This window comes from Protopterus annectens, chromosome 8.part0 (assembly GCF_019279795.1).
Source record: "Protopterus annectens isolate FY-2018-M chromosome 8.part0, PAN1.0, whole genome shotgun sequence".
Lineage (NCBI taxonomy): Eukaryota > Metazoa > Chordata > Ceratodontiformes > Protopteridae > Protopterus > Protopterus annectens.
This window is the reverse complement of record NC_056741.1, coordinates 1,027,991,120-1,028,011,185: the sequence shown is the minus strand read 5'-3', so window position 1 is coordinate 1,028,011,185 and position 20,066 is coordinate 1,027,991,120. Positions and strand designations below refer to the sequence as shown.

Sequence of the window (20,066 nt, the reverse complement as noted above, 5' to 3'; positions counted from 1 at the left end):
TGCAGAAATGCAGCAGTAAAGGTTCTAATCTGAAATACTGGCAACCAGAATGTCTAAAATATTTGCAGTTATTTCCAGCAAATAGATGTTCCATTAATTATTTGGAAAGGTAGAATAGGTTGTTCCTTTATCATGTCCAGTGGTAGATGATCCCTGCAGTCCAGTGTTTTATTAAAGAAGGTTTTTTCTCCAGCTGCAGATTTAAGGGAGGTCTCTTTGTGGAATTACTGCCTCATTACTGTTTCTAATGGGGTAGGCAGAGGTGTTGATTATTAGTTTGGAAGAGAGTAATGGGCATTTATGCTAAAAAACTAGTTTAAATAGAAAGTTAAACAAGAAGGGGTTCCTGCTGTTATACAAAGCCAATTAGCTTTTACAGGAAGAAGGTGCTGATGAACACTGGGATATAAGCGAGTTTGAAGCTGACAGATTCTACTGATGTATGTTTGTAGTAGTGTCGCATTAGTGGATGAGTTTAGGGTGATAATATAAAGCTTCTTTATGGTGCTCCCCATTCTTACTAACCTCCAGGCTTCACACCACTGTATAGCAGTGAAAAGCCTAAACTGGTTACAACCGCCACATCAACTGACATATACACAACTTCTTACCACCTATAAAATTATCCAGCATCCATTTGTCCAGAACTAGAAAATATTCTATACAACTATGTTCCTAGTTGCTCACTGTGAACCCATGACCAAAAGCTCTTGTCTGTCTACAAACCCATCAAAATCTGCGGGGCATTGTCTCTAGTCGTGCAAGGTTGCTAAGGCCTGGAACTCCTTACCTGTTTCCATCAGGTCTATACCCACCCTCACATCTTTCAAAACTACTCTGAAAGACTTCTTAGCTAAAAACCTGGTTCTGTTTTTGCTCAAAGATGACAGCTGCTGAGAGTGGACCTGTGCATAGCATAGAAGGCACATGACAATTTATTGAGTATTGGTAAACTGAAAGTCATAACACTAAATACAAAATACTAAAATGTCAAAATGTTGAAACTTTACAATCTTGTATCCAAAGTACATACTCATTGCTTACATGTAGCACATGCCTACACTGCACCATAACACAGCCAATGGACAAACACTCATCTGTTAGTGAAAGTCAGAAATAAGCACCGTCTATCCTGCAGGGTGGCACGTCCAGCTTTCTACATATGTAGGGGAATAGGTATTTTGATTTCAACATTTTAACATTTCAGCATTTTGATATTTCAGTGTTGTACATTCAGTATTAGAACTTTCAGTATATTGCTTTTCAGTAAGTTGACATGGACCCATATAGATATTTAATTCAAAACGGAAAATAATAAAACCCAAAATTACGAAATGCATCAGAAAAGAAATTTGTTTTCTTTTTCAATGTTCTGTGTGTCGATGTAGCATATTAGTGATATAATGATTGACCAATGTGTTTTGGTTGCTGTTTTATGTGTCAACCATTTAACACATCAACCAATTATATATATATATATATATATATATATATATATATATATATATATATATATATATACATACATACAGACACACACACACACACACACACACACACACACACACACACACACACACATAGAGGGTTTTTGGATAAGTTCAGTAATTTGGATAAATTCACTTACCATAGTTAAATGTTAAATAAATAAATAAATGTATTTTCTAATGGGTGTAAAAGAAAGTGTTAAAGAAGAAAGCTGAAAAGAACAGGGGTTGGTTTTTTTTAGTAGCACAACCTGTTATAGTAGCAGTTATTAAGTAAAAAGCCCTCCAGTGCAGGAAAACAGTCACACAGATGGCAGAGCTTGCCCTTACCAGGCAAGTGACAGAAGTTGTTAGCAGAATAACAATTGCGTATGCGCTGCTCAAAATCATAGAACCAGTGTTGAAAAAAGATTATTTTTGACTACAGCATAGTCCACACAAGTCCTTTCCAACATGTGAACTGATTTTCTGTGTATAGTTCCATTAAAGTTCAGCCACCAAAGCATTATTAAGGACAAACGGTGTCTTTTTAAAAAGTTTTTGTTTGCAGTAAGGCAGATAAAATATTTTTTTCTGAATTTTATAGTATTACTGTTTTCCCTTATTTTAGTGTCTTGTTCCTGGGCTGCCTGTGTGGAAGTGGACTCTCTCTCTGAAGCAGTTTATCAACAAACGTTCAAGCTTCTTTGTATTTCATGTAAAAAGAGAGGAGAGACAATAGCCACAGCATATGCAGAATGGTACTTCAAACAGAAAGGCACTGACGAATTTGTACAGGTAAGAAGCTTACATATATTGTTATATTCTCAATGCCTGTTGCAGTATGCATTCTCTTAAGTTTTTAGCTGTCAGTAATAGTGAAGTTGCAAGATGGCATTTTAAGAGTTTCTCTACATGCTACTAATTATATCTAAAAAGCTAGTTTCCCAAACAGAACTCTTAGTAGCTTAAAGTAGCTATTTACCAAGGCCTTGAATGCTTCTTCCATTGGCTATGTAGTGAATTAGGTGTTATGTAAAAAACAGCATTCCCTGCTCGATTGGCTATGTAGTGAATTAGGTGTTATGTAAAAAACAGCATTCCCTGCAGAGGCTGACAAACATCTACTGAGGTCTATATGTCATCAGCATTGTGACCTCTCTGACCACAGTGTTAAAATGCTGATGTTTATCATATTAAAACATGTACAAAACAGGAATTGTTATAGTATTATGTTTTATTTAGGGAGATGCATACCTGAAACAGGTTATAATTGATTTAAATGAAAACATCATGTAAGTTTCTAATGAGCACAGATTAACAGAAGTTGTCCACTGAGCTGAGTCATAAAACACACCAGATTGGTTTTGCGACCTCCTATTATATAACAGTCAAGGACAACCTATAGTGATGCCATAAGTAATTCATGTGCAACATATCAGCAAATACCATCAAACTATTGCCAAAAGCCAGTTGGCGTACACCCACATGTTCCAGCTGCCACTTCCCAAAAAATCGGGTACTTATTCCTGGCTACCATGTACCTGGTGGCAAACCCATTTAACTCATACTTGCAAACCACATACCTCTTGATGTGTCCTCCAGTCAAATCTGGGTCCAACTAGAGAAGAGCCAAGGCTGCTAAATAAGAACAGGGGAGAACACAAGGGAGGCGAAGCCATAAGCTGCCACCTGACCATACCTCTCAACCTCTTAGAGCAAGAAATCTGGACAAAGCTATAAATAAAAGTGGGATGAAGGCCCAAAAATAGGGACGTTTTAAATATTGCTCTTACAAACTTAGAATAGATTTTACATTAGCATGAATTTTCTGAAGGGTATGAAGTCTGAAACTCAAATGTTTGTCATTATTTTCTAACTTCAATCTTTAATGATTTTGACACTAATTTGACAGAAAACCACAACTTTATGAAAAACAGACCAAAAATATGATCCAAAAATCTGTACAGTTAAGAGGTATGCACCTGACCCTGCACCTGACCCTGCATGGAGAGCTGGGAGGGAGCTGACAAATTCTGCTGGCACGAACAGCAGCACTTCCCTTAAATAGGGAGTGCTCACCTGCACCCACTCCCTGATGCAAAGATGATGACTCGTGTTCGTGGACAACTGACCGTTACCATGGAAAGTTATTGCTGTTAATGAATCTCGGGAACTTGAAAAACTGTTTGGTAATAAATCTGCCCTTTGAGTGAATCACTGTCAAAAATTTTGTAAAAGTAGGCCATTACCATTTGCAGTAAAAAAAAGATTGGATTAAGTGTGTGAAAGACATGTCCAGTGAAAAACTGCAAATGAGCAGTTCTGCTTCTCTTATAAAAAAGAATGCCTTATGTAATTGTGGTGCTTGTTAAGCAGGCTGTAAGCACTGTGACATACCTCAAGTGGAAAAGATGAAAGCTGTGATGTAATTGTGTTAATGAAAACAGCATATTAAAAAGTATGACTTGATGATTCTGAAAAGTATATGATGATTTATACATGCAGAGGGGTTTTGTGTGTATTAGAGATTACTTACCATTCTCTGTTAAGACTTGCAGTACTGTTTTTCAGAGAATATTCAAATATGTGAATGTGGTTACGTTTGTATGATTTTCTGGTCACGGGAAAGCTGGAAAATGAGTACCTCAGTAAGGTATGGTTACAGGTAAAAAAGCAGCTGCTCAAAACATAGACACCAAAACGCCCAATGGTAAGGTGCAAGTTTAGGGTTGGGGCAGAGATTGGTAATAGGGTTTGCCCCATTGTATACCTTATTACATACATTCTAAACTTCACTCTAACACCCCTGCCTCTGCCTCTAACTCTAGCCCTGCATCTAACCTTAGAAAAATCTTACTGACTGAATAGCTGGAGCATTTTCAAAACATGAAAGGTTTATGACCCCCCTCAGAGAATTGGTCTCTCCCAAGACACACACACACACACACACACACACACACACACACACACACACACACACACACACACACACACACACACACTCAAATCAAAAGGACTTGCACGTGTTTCTTGGCTTCATTAGATATTATGAAAACTTCATGCCTAACCAATGTGCAGTGTTAGCACCGCTATGTAAGTAGTTGAAAGATAATACGTTGCGCCAATAAAAATGACTTGAGCAAGAGATTTTCAGAATATGTAAATAAAATTTGAGCAGTGTGATAAAGTGCTTAAACACCATGCCCAGAATCTACCTCATCACTTGGTTAAGATGCTTCCAGCTTATGCATTAGTTGTTTGGATTCAACATGGCATGCTATGCATTTACAGATGAAGTAATAATTACATATATAAAGGACGTTTTTCCTACTGATAGAAATTGTTAAACTGAGAAGGAAGCGCTTGCATTAATTTTCACATCAATTCTACTGGAGTAAAAAATTTAAGATGGCAACTGAAAACAAACCTTTATTAACATTGCTTGGTGAGCATAAAGTGCTGCCTTCTATGACAGCTGCAAGAGTTTAGACATGGGGCATAATATTCTCAGCCTAAATGATCAAATACAGTGCAAAGATAACAACTGTCACAGCAATATTGATAGGCTGTCTAGTGCTCGGATACCTGACATTTCAGATATTATACAAGGGGTCACGGAATATTTGAATACCATGACTGAGGAACACTTTTAAAACATTATTGTTAATGCAAATTTGATAACATGAGTTACTAAGAGCAACCTAGAACTGTTTTAAGTTCTATGTTTTGTGATTAAAACTGGCCAACCCAGCTGTAACAACCTTGGCAACTTGTCTACATAAAAATTGTGGTATTAAACAAAATAAATAGTTCAATCCATGTGCATACAAAGCTTCCAAGCAACAAATGGCTTAACTGCAAGATTTGTACAAACCTTTCAAGGTGATCGTGAAGAACTGTTTAATACTGCATCGGAAAATAAGGATAAAAGATTACTCTTTCGGTAATGATACAGGACAAACAAGTGTAGAACTCATCTTGAATACACGTAGCAGGACTAGAGTAACACTGATAAATCTAAATCTTAGAGGGACCCTTGAAAGAAGCAATACTTGAAAAAAAATGAAAACAAAATTCTAGCATTAAAAAACAAGCACTTTATAGATCATTCACTAAGGATGATTCAGCATGTCTTCTGCATAGCATTATGCATGGTCCAAAGTGGATTCCATAAATTATTACGCATAGCACAGATCCAATCTAATGCATTCAAGGAAATGATTCAGGGATTTAAAAAAAAAAAGAGGCCTGATGAAGTGAGACCCAGACAAATAGACATGGAAACTGGCATCTCAAACAGGTCGGGACTGTTACTATGTTGATGTACCAAATGAGGAACACGAGGCAGCTTCCAGTACTGACCTTTCCCTGACACTAACCAATAGGAGACTGTCATGTAGAATAGTGAGTCACTTCTAATAGTAAGCCCAGAACCAATGTTAGGCCTAAGAGAATGCAGAGGGTAAGAAAACCACCTCAGTGTTTGAGTGGCTAATAATATTAATGACAGTGGTTCTGACCATATTCATTAATAGAACTGATTGTGTTCCCTTACTTCACAAGACCCCTTACCTACAGACTTCATCTGTGGACATTTAAATACCATTTCCTCAGTAATGTATTAAATGGGCTCAATTCAAAAAAAGGGGGGCTAATGTGTCATATTGAAGAGAGCACACACTATTAAAAGTGAGCTCAGGAATCCATGTATAAAGTGATTTTATGCAAATCAGGTGAGTCAATGCTTGGTCAGCGCTTATTAATAAAGTGGCTTCAAGCAGTTTTTGTTCTATTTGAGTTTTTTCAGAGTACATACCAATAACTCAAAAGGTAAGGCAGGTTTAAACAGAGAGATATATAGCACTATGCTACCATGGATCATGACATCAGCAATATATCAGAATTAAGTGTAAAGTTATAGCACTGTTCTGCTACAGATCATTTCTCTAGATAAATGCTCCAGGAACATTTCAGAAGTAGTATAAACTGCCAGCATTGATCACAGTTCTTGTGAAATGACTTGTAAGAGCAGACTGACTTCATGTACACCATATTAAGGGATAGTTCATGTACAAATGTATATATATATATATATATATATATATATATATATATATATATATATATATATATATGTATATATATATATATATATATATATATATATATATATATATATATATATATATATATATATATATGGGTCCCCTACTATTTACGAAACGCCAATTCCGACAAAGAAATCACCGACACCAAACGACCGACAACAAAAAGTACCGACAACGCAAAACACCGAACACCATAACACCGACACACTACACGTAAACAACACAGTACACTACAGGACATATCCACTAGCCCTAACCCAAACCCTAACCCTAAGGTCCGACACTACCGCACACTCTCCCTACCTGCACCCTAACCCTAACTCACTTACCCACCCCTAACCCCAAGCTCCGACACCACCGCACACTCTCCCTACCTGCACCCTAACCCTAACTCACTTACCCACCCCTAACCCCAAGCTCCGACACTACCGCACACTCTCCCTACCTGCACCCTAACCCTAACTCACTTACCCACCCCTAACCCCAACCTCCGACACTACCGCACACTCTCCCTACCTGCACCCTAACCCTAACTCACTTACCCACCCCTAACTCCAAGCTCCGACACTACCACACACTCACCTATCACACACCCTAACCCTACATCCCTCACTATTGCACACTTACCTGTCCGCTCCCTACTCCTAAATCCCTCACTATCGCATACTTACCAGGTCGCGCTTACACATTCCCCTTGTCGGTCTTCCGGCTGTCGGGATTCCAGCGTGTCGGTCAACTGCATTGTCGGTCGTTTGGTGTCGGTGATTTCTTTGTCGGCGAATCGGCGTTTCGGTAAATAGTAGGGGACCCATATATATATATATTATATATATATATATATATATATATATATATATGTGTGTGTATATATATATATATATATATATATATATATATATATATATATATATATATATATATTATATATATATAAATATATATATACACACACACACACACACACACACATATATGTATATATGGATATATATATAAATAACTCCACCACAATAAAACCAGCACTCCATGAACAATAAATATCCAAAGTTTTAATACTTCTTTAGCAAAATAACAAAATTAATAGATATTAACAGAATAGCATGACTGGTGCGAATAAAAGCAGACCAATTTCACCCATCATCAGGCACCAGGCTGTCTAATAACAAGATATGAATCTGTAAATTACATGAAACTTACAAACCCAAAAATAGAAATAGCCTCTTGTTTTGCACAATATGTTAGGTACAAACATGCAAAGCTGGAGATTTGTTTTCTGTACTCTAAAATATTCTAGCATTGGTTGACGTTTTACAATCATTAATGACAAAACATGAAGTCTACCTCAATATTGGATCCATTCCCACTATCTCCTGTTGAGGCGGTTGTGGCAATGTAGTCCAGAGAATGACAAAATAAACTGAATGTGGGCCAAGCAGTAAATCAGACAGGGGTGGCTTGTGCTATAGGACTGCCGGACTGCAGCCCTCCCACCTAGAAAAATCAAAAGAAAAATCTGTGAAACAAGAAAACAAACAAAAAAAAAAAGTCCCGACTCCTCTGCGCATGTGCGGACACATTGGGGAACTCAGACTGCCTTTATCAGCAGTCCAGATACAAAGAGATACCCAGCAATCTGTGCTGTGAGATACCCAGGAATCTGTGCGGTGACCACCGCACAGAACAGAGGAGCTCTGGACTGCTTCAGCTGCAGGCAGAACCAATGAGAACTGAGAGGTGAGCTCTCACGGGGATTTCACTGCTGCGCGGGCTTCGTTCGTGAGTATGTGGATTATACTGCTGGACAAAGGCTTCAGGTAGGTGGGGATTTCACTGCTGTGTGGGCTTCGTTCATGAGTATGTGGATTATACTGCTGGACAAAGGCTTCGGGTAGGTGTAGAAATGGTCGCTGGCTGGATTGTGGGCTTCGTTTGTGAAACGGGTAAGTGTGGAAATGTGGATTATACTGCTGAACACATTTTTAGCAGGTAGGTGAAGGCTTTGTGGCATGGATTATACTGCTGGAGGGTGTATGTGTAATGCCCCAGTTGCTATATACTGGTGGCAAGAGGGAACAAATGGTGGTGGGTAGAGATACTCAGGTTTGAACCCTGTACCTTGGATGCAGGTGGCAAGGACCTGAATTCCCTATCCACCACCATTTCTAAAAAAAAATTGCAGATTTTTGCCTCATATTTGTTCTGTTCCTCATAAAATCTGTGGTTTCTGTATCTATATTTTCCTTGCAAAGTCTGTAGTGCAGTGGTGCACTGGTAGCATTGCTACCTGACAGCTACAGGTTTTCTGGTTTGATTCTTGGCTGGAGTGCCTTCTGTGTGGAGTCTTCATGTCCTCCCATCTTACAAAGATGTGTCTCGAGTTTCTCCCTGCTCTGCTGTCCAAGTCAGACTAGTTTCCTGGTTAAATGTTTAAAAATAACAGGCATTTGAATTTCAGACTTCATATTCTTCAGAAAGTACATGGTAACACAAAACCGTTTATTTTAGCATTGTCTAGGTTTATAACATGGATATTTGAAATTTGTCCCTATTTTTGGGACTGTATTCTCCCATTATTGGCTTCGTCCAGGTATTTTGTGCTAAGGTTGAGAACTATCTATGGTGAGAACTGAATTCACTGAATGTTTAGGGGCTGTATTCCCCCCCCCCCCATTACTGGCTTTGTCCACATGTTTTTTGCTAAGAGGTTGAGAGCTATGGTGAGAACTGAATTCAGTGAATATGTTTGGGGGCTGTATTCCCCCATTATTGGCTTTGTTCAGGTGTTTTGTGCCAAGAGGTTGACAGCTATGGGGAGAACTGAATTCACTAAATGGTAGCCATTTAAGTTTGTCTTCCTCTCTTTCACAAAACAGCTGATTTGGCATAGCGGTATGTTTCTCTGACTGTTTTGCACAGGGTCCCCTGGGTTAAAGACGTGGCAGTGAAATGTATGGTGGCAATGCAGAATTTTATTCTAGCAACTTTCCAACATTATACAAACAATGTTTAAAATGTTTCCCTGGTTTTTGGACTTTTGCCCCCCCCCCTCAATAAATTTCAGCTTTTTCCAGATTTCTTGAGCTGCAAAGTTCAGAGATACAACTGCGTGTCGAGTAGATTTTACAAGGCGCTGAGAGCTGCAGGGGAACAAAAGTTTAGTGCTGCTTATTCTGAGTCTGCTTGCATTGTTAATAGCACAACAGGCAATGTACTTGCTTTTGATGCAGAAGGCTGTGGGTTCTACTCCCACAATAGATAGATGCATTGCTGATACTGTACTGTGTTGTAAAGGGGGTGGATACTGCAGTCCTTTTTGGTGAAGATACCTAGAGTAGTAAGTATGAACCTGTTATCAGTTTGCCATACAGTCCCTATTGTGATATTACTAGCTTATCATTTGTTTTTAATGTATGCAACATAGGCAATTTATTCCTCAAGAGCAAGAGGCACTTTATTTGTAGATGAATAAACAATAACATATAAAGTTGTTTGCTAGCAGCAACCACTTCATTATTACAGATTTCTTTAATGCAGAATTATTTAGATGACTTTTACTACTTCAGAGATTGTGCATATTTACTGATACTGGTGGACTGTAGAAGGTTGAGTAGACTTTTATGATGAAATGTTCTGAATTGGGTAGTTTTGTCATTGGTGCATGCATTTTGTTTCATTGTTTACTGGAAAAATGTTCAAAACAATAAATTTCAAATGCCATCTAACAACTGTACTGTATTATACAAGGAATACAATTTAATACAATCGGGAAGATGTATCAAAGAGCATGTATATGTTTCGTGTTCAAGGGGCCTATGATTTGAAAACAGCCCAAAAGGGGCCTATGATTTGAAAACAGCCCAAAGTTATTCTTTATCTGCCACTGGCAAAATGTATTTTCTTTGAATGTGGGTTTCAGTGCTGTTTCAATGCATGTGAGTTTCAAGGGCAGAGAAGTTTTAATGCTAAGTCTGTTTTCATTGTGATACTGCATTGCTTTGTTTAGCAGATATCTATTTGGGTTTGTGCTGTAAAATGCAAAATAAAACTTTCAAATGAAATCCAAATCATTGCAGGAGTAAAGCAGTATGCACATTACAGTGTTTATGGTAAATGGAGCAAAATAACCAAGGAATGGGACAGTGGAATGGTTGCAGGGGGGAGGCTCCAATCGACCATGATTTTGAGAAGGAAAGGGCAGCAAACTCAGACAGCCCCGGCTGAACTATACCTCTCAGCTGTCCATATTTTTGCAGAATGAATAGATATTTGCTTCTTTTTTTGGTTTGTTCCTCATAAAATGTGTGGTTTTCTGGCAAATCATTTAGGATTGAAGTCACTAAATGACAGGCATTGAGTTTTACATCATAACCTTCAGAAAAATGCATGCTAAAGCAAGACCTGTTATTCTATCAACTTTCTTAAGTTTATACTAGAGCAATTTTTAGTAGCGTTTGTGTGTTCCCCCAATATATTTGGCCTTGTCCAGATTTCCTGCATTAACAGGTTGAGAGGTAAGTGCAAATAAAATTGCTTTATAGAATTAGGCATATCCAAACCTCTCAACTGTCCTCGATTATGGCTCAAAATGTTGCTCTTCCACTAATAATCCCTCTGCAAAATGGCAATTTTGGGAGAAAACATGGAGGGTTTCAATTAATAAATAACTGTAATAATCAGTTATAGATTACTTTTATTTCAGAAATGCATGTAGATTATTTTATTTTGTCAGATGCTCAAGTTAGCAGTACTAATATTAAAAAGTGCCCCTTCTTTGACAGGTTACCAGCTGTATTGTGTGGCTATTTTATATTTTTGCATCACATTTTTGGTCCATTTTTCATAAAATTGTGTTTTTTGGCAAATTAGTGGCAAATCATTAAAGACTGAAGTTAGAAAATAATGAAAGACATTTGAGTTTCAGATTTCGTACATTTCAGAAAATGCAAGACCTACTATTCTATTATCTTTCTAAGTTTATAAGAGCAATATTTAAAAATTGTCCTTATTTTTGGGCCTTTGTCCCACTTCTATGTATGGCTTTGTCCAGATTTCTTGCTCTGAGGTTGAGAGGTATGACAAATGTGTCAGGGCCATCACAGTCAGCCAGAGACATTTCAAATTGTGACAAACCTGTTCTCCCCCATGTAGTGACTCTGGATGTGTCCAAGCAAGGCAAGGAGCAGTTATGCAGTGTAAATGTGCAGACTACCCCCCCCCATCCAAGGTAAACACAAGTACTACAGTGGCTTTTCATATGTCATTGATTTTGCAGAATGTTCTGGTTTCTGTCATATTTTTCTAATGTTGATTTATGCTAATTATTATTCAGAAAGTGCCTTTTGCTCTGTGTTTATGTAGCAGTGCTTTAATGACCATCAGGTAAGCTTGTCTGATATTGTAAGATGCAAGTAAGTTTTAATAAGCAGTATTGCCAACATTGAAAGCCTTTCTGTTGTTGCCATGCAGAGAATACTTACATAACTAGATAACGTATAAGCCTTGGGTATTGAAATGCATATGACAGTATTTGTAATAAAGGACAGGATTACATTATGTTAAGCTCATTACAGGCTTTACCTGCAAACTAAACAGAATGCCAATCTATCATGTGTGGTCCATATCCTGTGCAGTAATCCTTTAAGCAATATATGTTGAGCTTGTTTCTTGTTTGCTTTTTATTTTTTACTTTGATCATGTTTTCCCCATGAAACAAGTAGATAGTTGTTGTCAGGCAGCAGGTCTTTTCTGGATAAGAAACATTTTTACAAGTGGGGGTATCACAGAGATTGCTACTTTCAGCACGTTACTTGGTACTTTAATAAAGCTGAATATAAATTATAATTAGAACTGGAGTGCAAAGAGAAGTGATTTGAGTTAAGTGCTGCTTGTTTTTCTTATACTTGATTTTGACTGGCATTCCAGTAATGTATTTAAAAAGTAACTTATTTTTTCATGCCTCACATCCTTTTTGTTTCCATCTAGATATTAAGTAAGCTGTCATGCAGCCAATGGACTGAAATACTTTTTTTTTCTTCTACACTTCATTTTGTCTTGATTGGACTCTCATAATGATGGTTTGGCACCCAGAGCAGCGTATTTAATTAAAGTTTTTGTGGTTTTGAGCATAGCTCCTCCCTTTTCTACTTGGTCACACCCATTCCCATTGACCCCACCCATTCAGCTGTCTCCTGCAGCCCCCCTTTGATTTGAAGTCACCAGCCACCACTGAAATCAGGTCTGCTTCTGTTGGCCACTGATACCTGCCCTGCACACCTCTATGAAAGCTTCATTGAACTAATTGTTATAAATTATTTTAAATGGAAATTCCCTGTAGTTCATTCCTTATTGAAAAATATCTGCATTACATAAATGCTTACTTTTATTTCCCTCTTTATTACTAGAAAATGAAAAAGCAACCAGAATAAGATTAACTGTTTCCTTATGCTGCAAAAATGTCCTTATGCTGCAAAAGTCTTATATATTTATAGGTTTCATAACTAAACTGGTCTTATTACAAGAAGTATGCTGTTCCCAGATATAGTATTATGATTCATTCATAAACAAAAAGAAAGAAAGAAAGAATATCACAGAGTGAAATCTTTAAAATGAATCTTACACTTGAAAGATTACTCATTTCTCTTGGGATAGCATCAGTGCAGTATAAAACCATAAAAAAATAGCTGAATAAGAAGAGCAAAATAAAAAGCAAGCAATAACCAGGTCAAAGATTAAAGCCTGAGATGTGACATATAAATTCACAAAGAAAAGCAAATCAAGTTAATCACGGACTTCTGAAAGCAAAAAAAAAAAAAACTAGACTTGCTTTAATGGCTGTAGTGTCAGACTGCAGCCAAATACCCCAGGGATATCTGAATCAGCCTGCTTAAACACAGCAGTCACAAAGATAGATGCCCAACTATATGTAACAGCCAATCATTTTAGGAATTCCTGCAGCAATGATCCTTATGAGTAATACAAAGTGGTATTATTATTTGGAATACCAGAAATGGTAGAACTTGGTCCACTCTTTGTCAAAGCAATAGGCTGGGAACATACTATGGAAATAAATGTTGAGGTCTGTAAGGCTTTTGGAGAGACTCCTAGACATACTCCTGTTGTAATGCTGGGACACAGCTGTCTGACCTTGTACAGTCCTGTGCCTGGGAGAAGAATTCAATACTATTTTGTTCAGATGTTAGTGTCCTTCCTATGAAGGGTGACCACTTTCTATTTTTTCTCAGTTGTTTTTTTTGAAAATGTTAACAACAAAGCATTAATATATGATAACAGAAATATTATAAAACAAATATACATATGTAAAAGAACAATAATAAACAACAACTAAAATAACTCTTTACAGTGATGTCTACTATAAAGCAAATCTTTTTAAACAGAAAAAAGAAATGCAATAAGAGTAGCTGTTAGTTAATTATTAAAGTCTGTTTATCCAGCAGTTATTTGAATTTCAACCATATATTATATGAAGAGGATGTGTATAGGAGATGAATATGTTCTTGTCTTGATCGTGATAAGTTCAAGATGACAGACTTCAGTTGCCAAGTGTACAAATTCCTTCATAGTAGGAGTCATCTGATTCTTCCAGTTCTTGTTGATGACTCTTCTTGCTAAAGTTAAGATACTCCATAAAAGAGGGTATTTTATTTTCATGACAAAAATGGGAATAGGTGTATTAAATAAAATAAGAGATTTGGTCATCTAAATTTATTGTTAAAATAGACTTTAAGAGAGAGAGAATTCATATCATCCCCATATGCTGTAAGTTTTATACAATTGTAAAACATATGCGGTCAATCAGCTATAACATTTAATTTGCATTTTCAGCATCCTACATCTTTATTATACATCAATTCAACCCTATGTGGTGTGATAAAGGTTCTGTATATGAACTTCCAAGAGAATAGCTTCCATCTTAGTGATGAAGTAATTTGTTTTGAAGATTCAGGTATTAGTTTTTTAACAGCTTAATTTGGGGAGTTATTATTAACAAGTCTAAAATAATCCCAATAGCTTTCTCTGTGGCATACTGTTGTTTCCTTAAGTAACTTATATATTTTAGATAGAAGTCCATTTCCAATTATATTCTGGTGCATTAGAATAGTGAATAAAGCAATGAATGTGGGGAAAGAATTTCTAACTGTTGGTTGCATTAGATTAATCGTATGTTCAACTAACTGTGTAAATTTTGAATTTCTAAACACATGTCTTTGCTTAACTCAAAATTGTTAATGACATGGTCAATATTTTGTAACTTCCCATGGTCTAGTAATTGATACCAGTATAACAGGTTTTGTCTTTAAATGTAGTCATTGTTGCTAAACTAAATGCATTAATACTATTTTGAGCATAGGTAATTGGAAATACAAAGAAAATCCATGCTTTATATTCAGGGTTCCTGAAAATGGCATTTTAAAGGAGGTTATTATCATATTAATATAATAATAGTTAACTGGTTTGTTTTTGTTTTCTATAAATATTTAATAATAATTTAATAATCAATGACATTTGTTAGTGGCTATTTTAGTATGATGTGGTTTTGTAAAATTATTGGATTTCCATGAAATACCTCCCTGAATATCTTCCCATTTGCCATTATAATTATTTAACCAAGAAACTATTGTCTTAACTATTGAGGTTCAGGAATATAATCCTAAATCTGGAGGGCCAATACCACCTGATGTCCATTCTCTAATGTGATAGTTTAAAGCCAATCTAGGTTTGTTAGAAAAACATAAGTTTAGAAATAAAGAATTTTACTCTTTTATATATTGTTGGTGGGAGTGGGAAGGATAAAGATTTTATTATATATAGAATTGTAGGAAGGATAGTCTTTTTTATTAAGGAGAGTCTCTTTTCCATAGTGAAAAAAATCCATTCATTAAGAGTTTGTTTTATGGAATTTCAGTTATTATTATAATTTAGGGTTGTTATATCTTTAATACTATCAGATAAGATTATCCCTAAGTAAGTGATTTTACCATGTTTCACAACCTATTTATGCAATTTCTTATCTATTCTATTAATATTATAATTAACACTGAGTCCCAGTTTCTTCTGGAATGTTTGTATTTATTGGAATAAAGCAATAACAAGAGAATTGCAATCAGTCAAAGTTAATAGGATGTCATCTGCAAATAACTGTGTTTTGTGGATTAAATCATTGTTTATTAGTATGCCTTTGGTGTTTTTATTTGATCTTATATAATTTGCAAAATGTTCCATAGCTAGAGCAAAAAACAATGGGGGACAAGGGACAACCCTGTTTAGTATCTTTAGCAATCAAGATTGACTGGGAAGTATATGAGCCTATCTTAATGTATACAAAGGAGTTTTCATAGAGAAATTGGACTGATTGCAATAAATTGTTTGAAAAATTACATTCCTCCACTACTAATAATAAGTACTACCAATTAACTGGATCAAATGCACTATTGATATCCAGACTAACCAAAGTTGGTTCTTTTTCGAATTATTAGTATAATCAGTTATTGATAGTAGTCTCTTCATATTATCAGAGGTGTTCCTGTTCATTATAAACCCAGTCTGATCATTGTTTGTCAACATTGGAAGATATTATTTTATTCAAGAGGCATAGAGTGTCATAAGTATTTTAAAATCTACATTTAATAATGAAATTAGTCTACAGTATATGAAGAACATTGTATTGAGTCCTTGTCAGGTTTTAAAATTTGGGATATTAGGGTGTATTTTCAGGATGGTGATACTTTGTAAGTCCTTTACAAAGGACTATTGAAAATACGTCTAGTAAAATACTCAAAGCATCCTTAATCATCATTTTGTATAGTTCAGGTATTATACTGTAATTTCCAGGTGCCTTATTGGGCTTTAATTTATTAATTTGAATTTTGAGTTCAGACATCGATATAGGCTTGTCCTTTATTTTTTATGATCCTTGACAGTCTATTTTCAGATATTGATATAGGCTTGTCCATTATTTTTATTTGATCCTTGACAGTCTATTTTCAATTTTTTTTGTAAATGTTTTAATTAGAGCTTGTGTATCCCTTATTGATGTGTGTTGATTAATCTTATTAAAATGAGACCTGAAAGCATTCAGAATATCTTCTATTTCAGTAACCTTCTTTTTACTACTGGAAAAGTATAACTCTTTGATGTGGTTAGATTTAACAATCATTTTTATTCTAGTAGCCAACTGATGCATGGATTTAGGATTTATGGAATAATTAGTTATTTTAATCTTTTCTAAATTTATCACAATTTTATGTTGTAAAATTTCTAAATATTTACTGTTTAAGCTTTTATTTCTTCTGTAAAATTATTTTCTTTTTGACTAATTTTAACTTATCAACTTTCTTCTGTAAATCTATCAATTCTTTATACCATAGTTTCTTTTTTTCTGCATACCAACTTGCAATTTTGCAAAAAGGTATGCTTTTAAAGAGTCCCACACAAAGATCTCTGAGGTGTTACCTGTATGATTAATTCTAATAAAAGTTTGAATTTCTTTATTAAAGAAGTAGCTTAAAGTCTTTCATATTGGTTATATAGGCCAGAATCCTTTTAATTGGGATGTAATGACTAGAATTCAATATAACTTCAAATATTATCATGTTATGATCTCACAGTAGGCAAGAGGCTACTTTAACGTTATCTATTCTACTAGTGATCTCATTTAAAACATATGAGTGTGCCTTCTGTGGAAGGTTGGGCACAGGCTAGCAACTTGACACTGTAAAATTCCACTGACAATCATGAGCGGACAGATGATCCGCTGTGGCGACCCCTAACTGGGAAAAGCCGAAAGAAGAAGAAGACTCTATCTGTTCATGATTGTGTCCCATGCCTGTGTGAGAGTTGTGTAAAGAAGAGTGATTCTGATACTGAACACTCATTTATATCTATAATATTATATTATATGGGTCAGTGAAGTTCACCAAAGCCTTGACTGAAGCAGGTTTCTTCCTTTTACAGCTAGTGTTGGTATCCATGTCTGATAAAATACAATTAAAGTTACTTGCAAAAATAATCCTTCCCTTTGATATTCATATTATTTCCCCATCCATTGTTTAACTGGTTATATTCCCAATCCAGGTATCCAAAGGACATTAATAAAAGTATATAGTTTCCTCTGAATCTCTAAAGTCACTGAACAAAACAAGCCTCTTTCTTCACTAAATGTATTCAGGATTTTAGGTACAGGCAGAGATTTTTTCCATAAAATATCCTCCCGTCTTCTCTTTTGTTTATAATGACAGCTAGTTAATACAGAATAGTGTTTAGTATTACGTCAGTCCAGATTTTCTTTTATTAAATGTGTTTCCTGTAAAAAGATGACTTGGAAATGAAATATTTTTAAAAAAATTTTATAAACTACACCTTTTACAGCCATTGTTTAATCCACTGATATTAACTGATATGCATTTCAAGTTGGCCATAATACCGAAAAAGGAAAAAATAAATAAGTATTACATAGAATACCCTCATACATTTGTAAATAATATGATACTGAAAAACTATTATTATATCTAGCGAATTGCTTACTCATATAGTTTATAAGCTTTATAGCAAGCAAATGAGTGTTTATAATCAGAATATTATGCATATACTACCTCCTTTTAAATTTGTTAAATAAGTTAGACCTTTCATATATCTTAACTTTAGAAGTAGTAGAGGGATGCTAGATATTTGTGGTATGACCACTTTCTGAGCAGCCTGAGTGTTGAACAAGATCCTAACTTAAATGTTCCTCTTCATCTAAGATATGTGTAGTTATTGAGCAGTCATCATTTAAATGAATATTTGTTACACTGTGAGAACACAGGCTTACTCTAACTTGCCTGGAAATGGAGCAAATAAATCTCCCTTTGAGCACTATAGAGATTGCTGTATAGAGGAATTACTTCTTTTCAGAAATTCCCTTCTTTAATTTGATTATATTTTACTCCACCTTTTCATGACATTTTGCAGAAGATCAGCACACACAAAGAAAAAAAAAAATATCTCCTTGGACAATGGAAAGCCAGCTGGATTATAAAAAAAAACTTTGTACATTTTCTGACTCAATCACAGCTAGCCATCAGGTCTATATTAGATGAGTGACCGTTCCGATGTTCAAATCATAGATGGTCGACATCACATGATCAAACGTCGGAGAGGTCGAAGGAGAAAGTTAATGGCTTTTCCCACACAGAATGAGAAATTTTCCCTTTCTGCATTGAAGTGCATTCTCGAAGTTGGTATATTTAAGTAGGGGGGTGGGGTGCCCCCTGCTCAGAGCAGTAAGGAAAGTTTGTTTTTTTTTTAATTTTATTATATAATCGATGTTTCGAACTTCGCTCATATGAGTTCGCTCGTGTGAGGTTCGAAGTTTTGAAACTTCGACTATATAATATAGACCCTAGCCATCAGGTGCTCCCAGTGCCTCCTGCTCATCCCTTAGGGGTACTGGTCCGTCCCTCCTCCTCCTCCTCCAGACTTACCCTGATTACATATTATGGCTGCCAAGGAGATTGAAGCAACCTGGGCAACATCATACTATTGTTGTTGAGAGAGTGTTTTTATCTGTTTTTCCCTTATTGTATCACACTCAGTAATGCCCTGAGGTTGGGGGCATGCAGTGATTCAGTGCTGAACCTCCGCTCACTTCTCCAAGGAATTGATGCCAATAGGACATCTTGCTCACCCTCAGACATCACTGCACACTTGTTTTGTTTCCACCAAGGAAATTAAACTGTGTGAGTACATCCCAAGCATACTTGCCTCCTTCCTTCTCCCAAAATGGGCATGCTCATCTTCCCTGCCTATATTGTCAAATGTTTATGATGTTTTCAAACTCAGGTCATCTAGCCAAAGGCAAGGCTTTATCCCTCAATGACACTGCCACAAGCAAGGAATGTTTATTTTGATTCAGTGTCTGCATTTATTTGTTTACACTTCTTTAGTAAACAGGTAATTGGGAAGATACATGTGAACACTCACCAGCTGCATTATCAAACAATACAAAATTTCATATATAAATTTACCGCATAGATGTTGTTCAGTTACAAAAGCAAGATTCAGATTTACCAAGAGAAAATTAAATGCAATGAAAGAACGTACAATTCTGTTATCATCACTACACTGATTTTAATTAGGTGAAATTCATTAAGGGCAAGTGCGTTTTCATTACTTTAACTCATAAGCACTAATCTTTTTAAGTACTTTGCTCAGAGTCACATGATATGCAAATGGAGACTGGTGGACTCAAAGCCTGGATATCAGGATGACATTCTCTTGCAAGTCGTAGCCTTAACCCTGTGCACTGCCAGACATTAACAACGGTTAACATATTGAGTAGAAAGCCAAAGACAAATGTAATAAAACTGAAAAAGAAAACTTAATTATTTTTATCTCACTGGACTTGATATCTTTGTATAAGAAGATGAACCACCACTGCATTCATGATAGTTTTTAACCTAGATAATAACTTAATCTTTAATCTTAGTAAATA

The 20,066-nt window shown here is 35.8% G+C and overlaps 1 protein-coding gene across 1 annotated transcript in view; it reads left to right on the top strand.

Annotated features, from left to right (window-relative positions):
* Positions 1-20,066, top strand: part of SCN1B (sodium voltage-gated channel beta subunit 1) — an 863,611-nt gene that overhangs the window by 565,290 nt on the left and 278,255 nt on the right. The window contains exon 2 of the mRNA XM_044080512.1: positions 2,098-2,264. Within this exon, the coding sequence (XP_043936447.1) occupies positions 2,098-2,264 (167 nt within the window). The remainder of the gene's footprint in view (positions 1-2,097; positions 2,265-20,066) is intronic.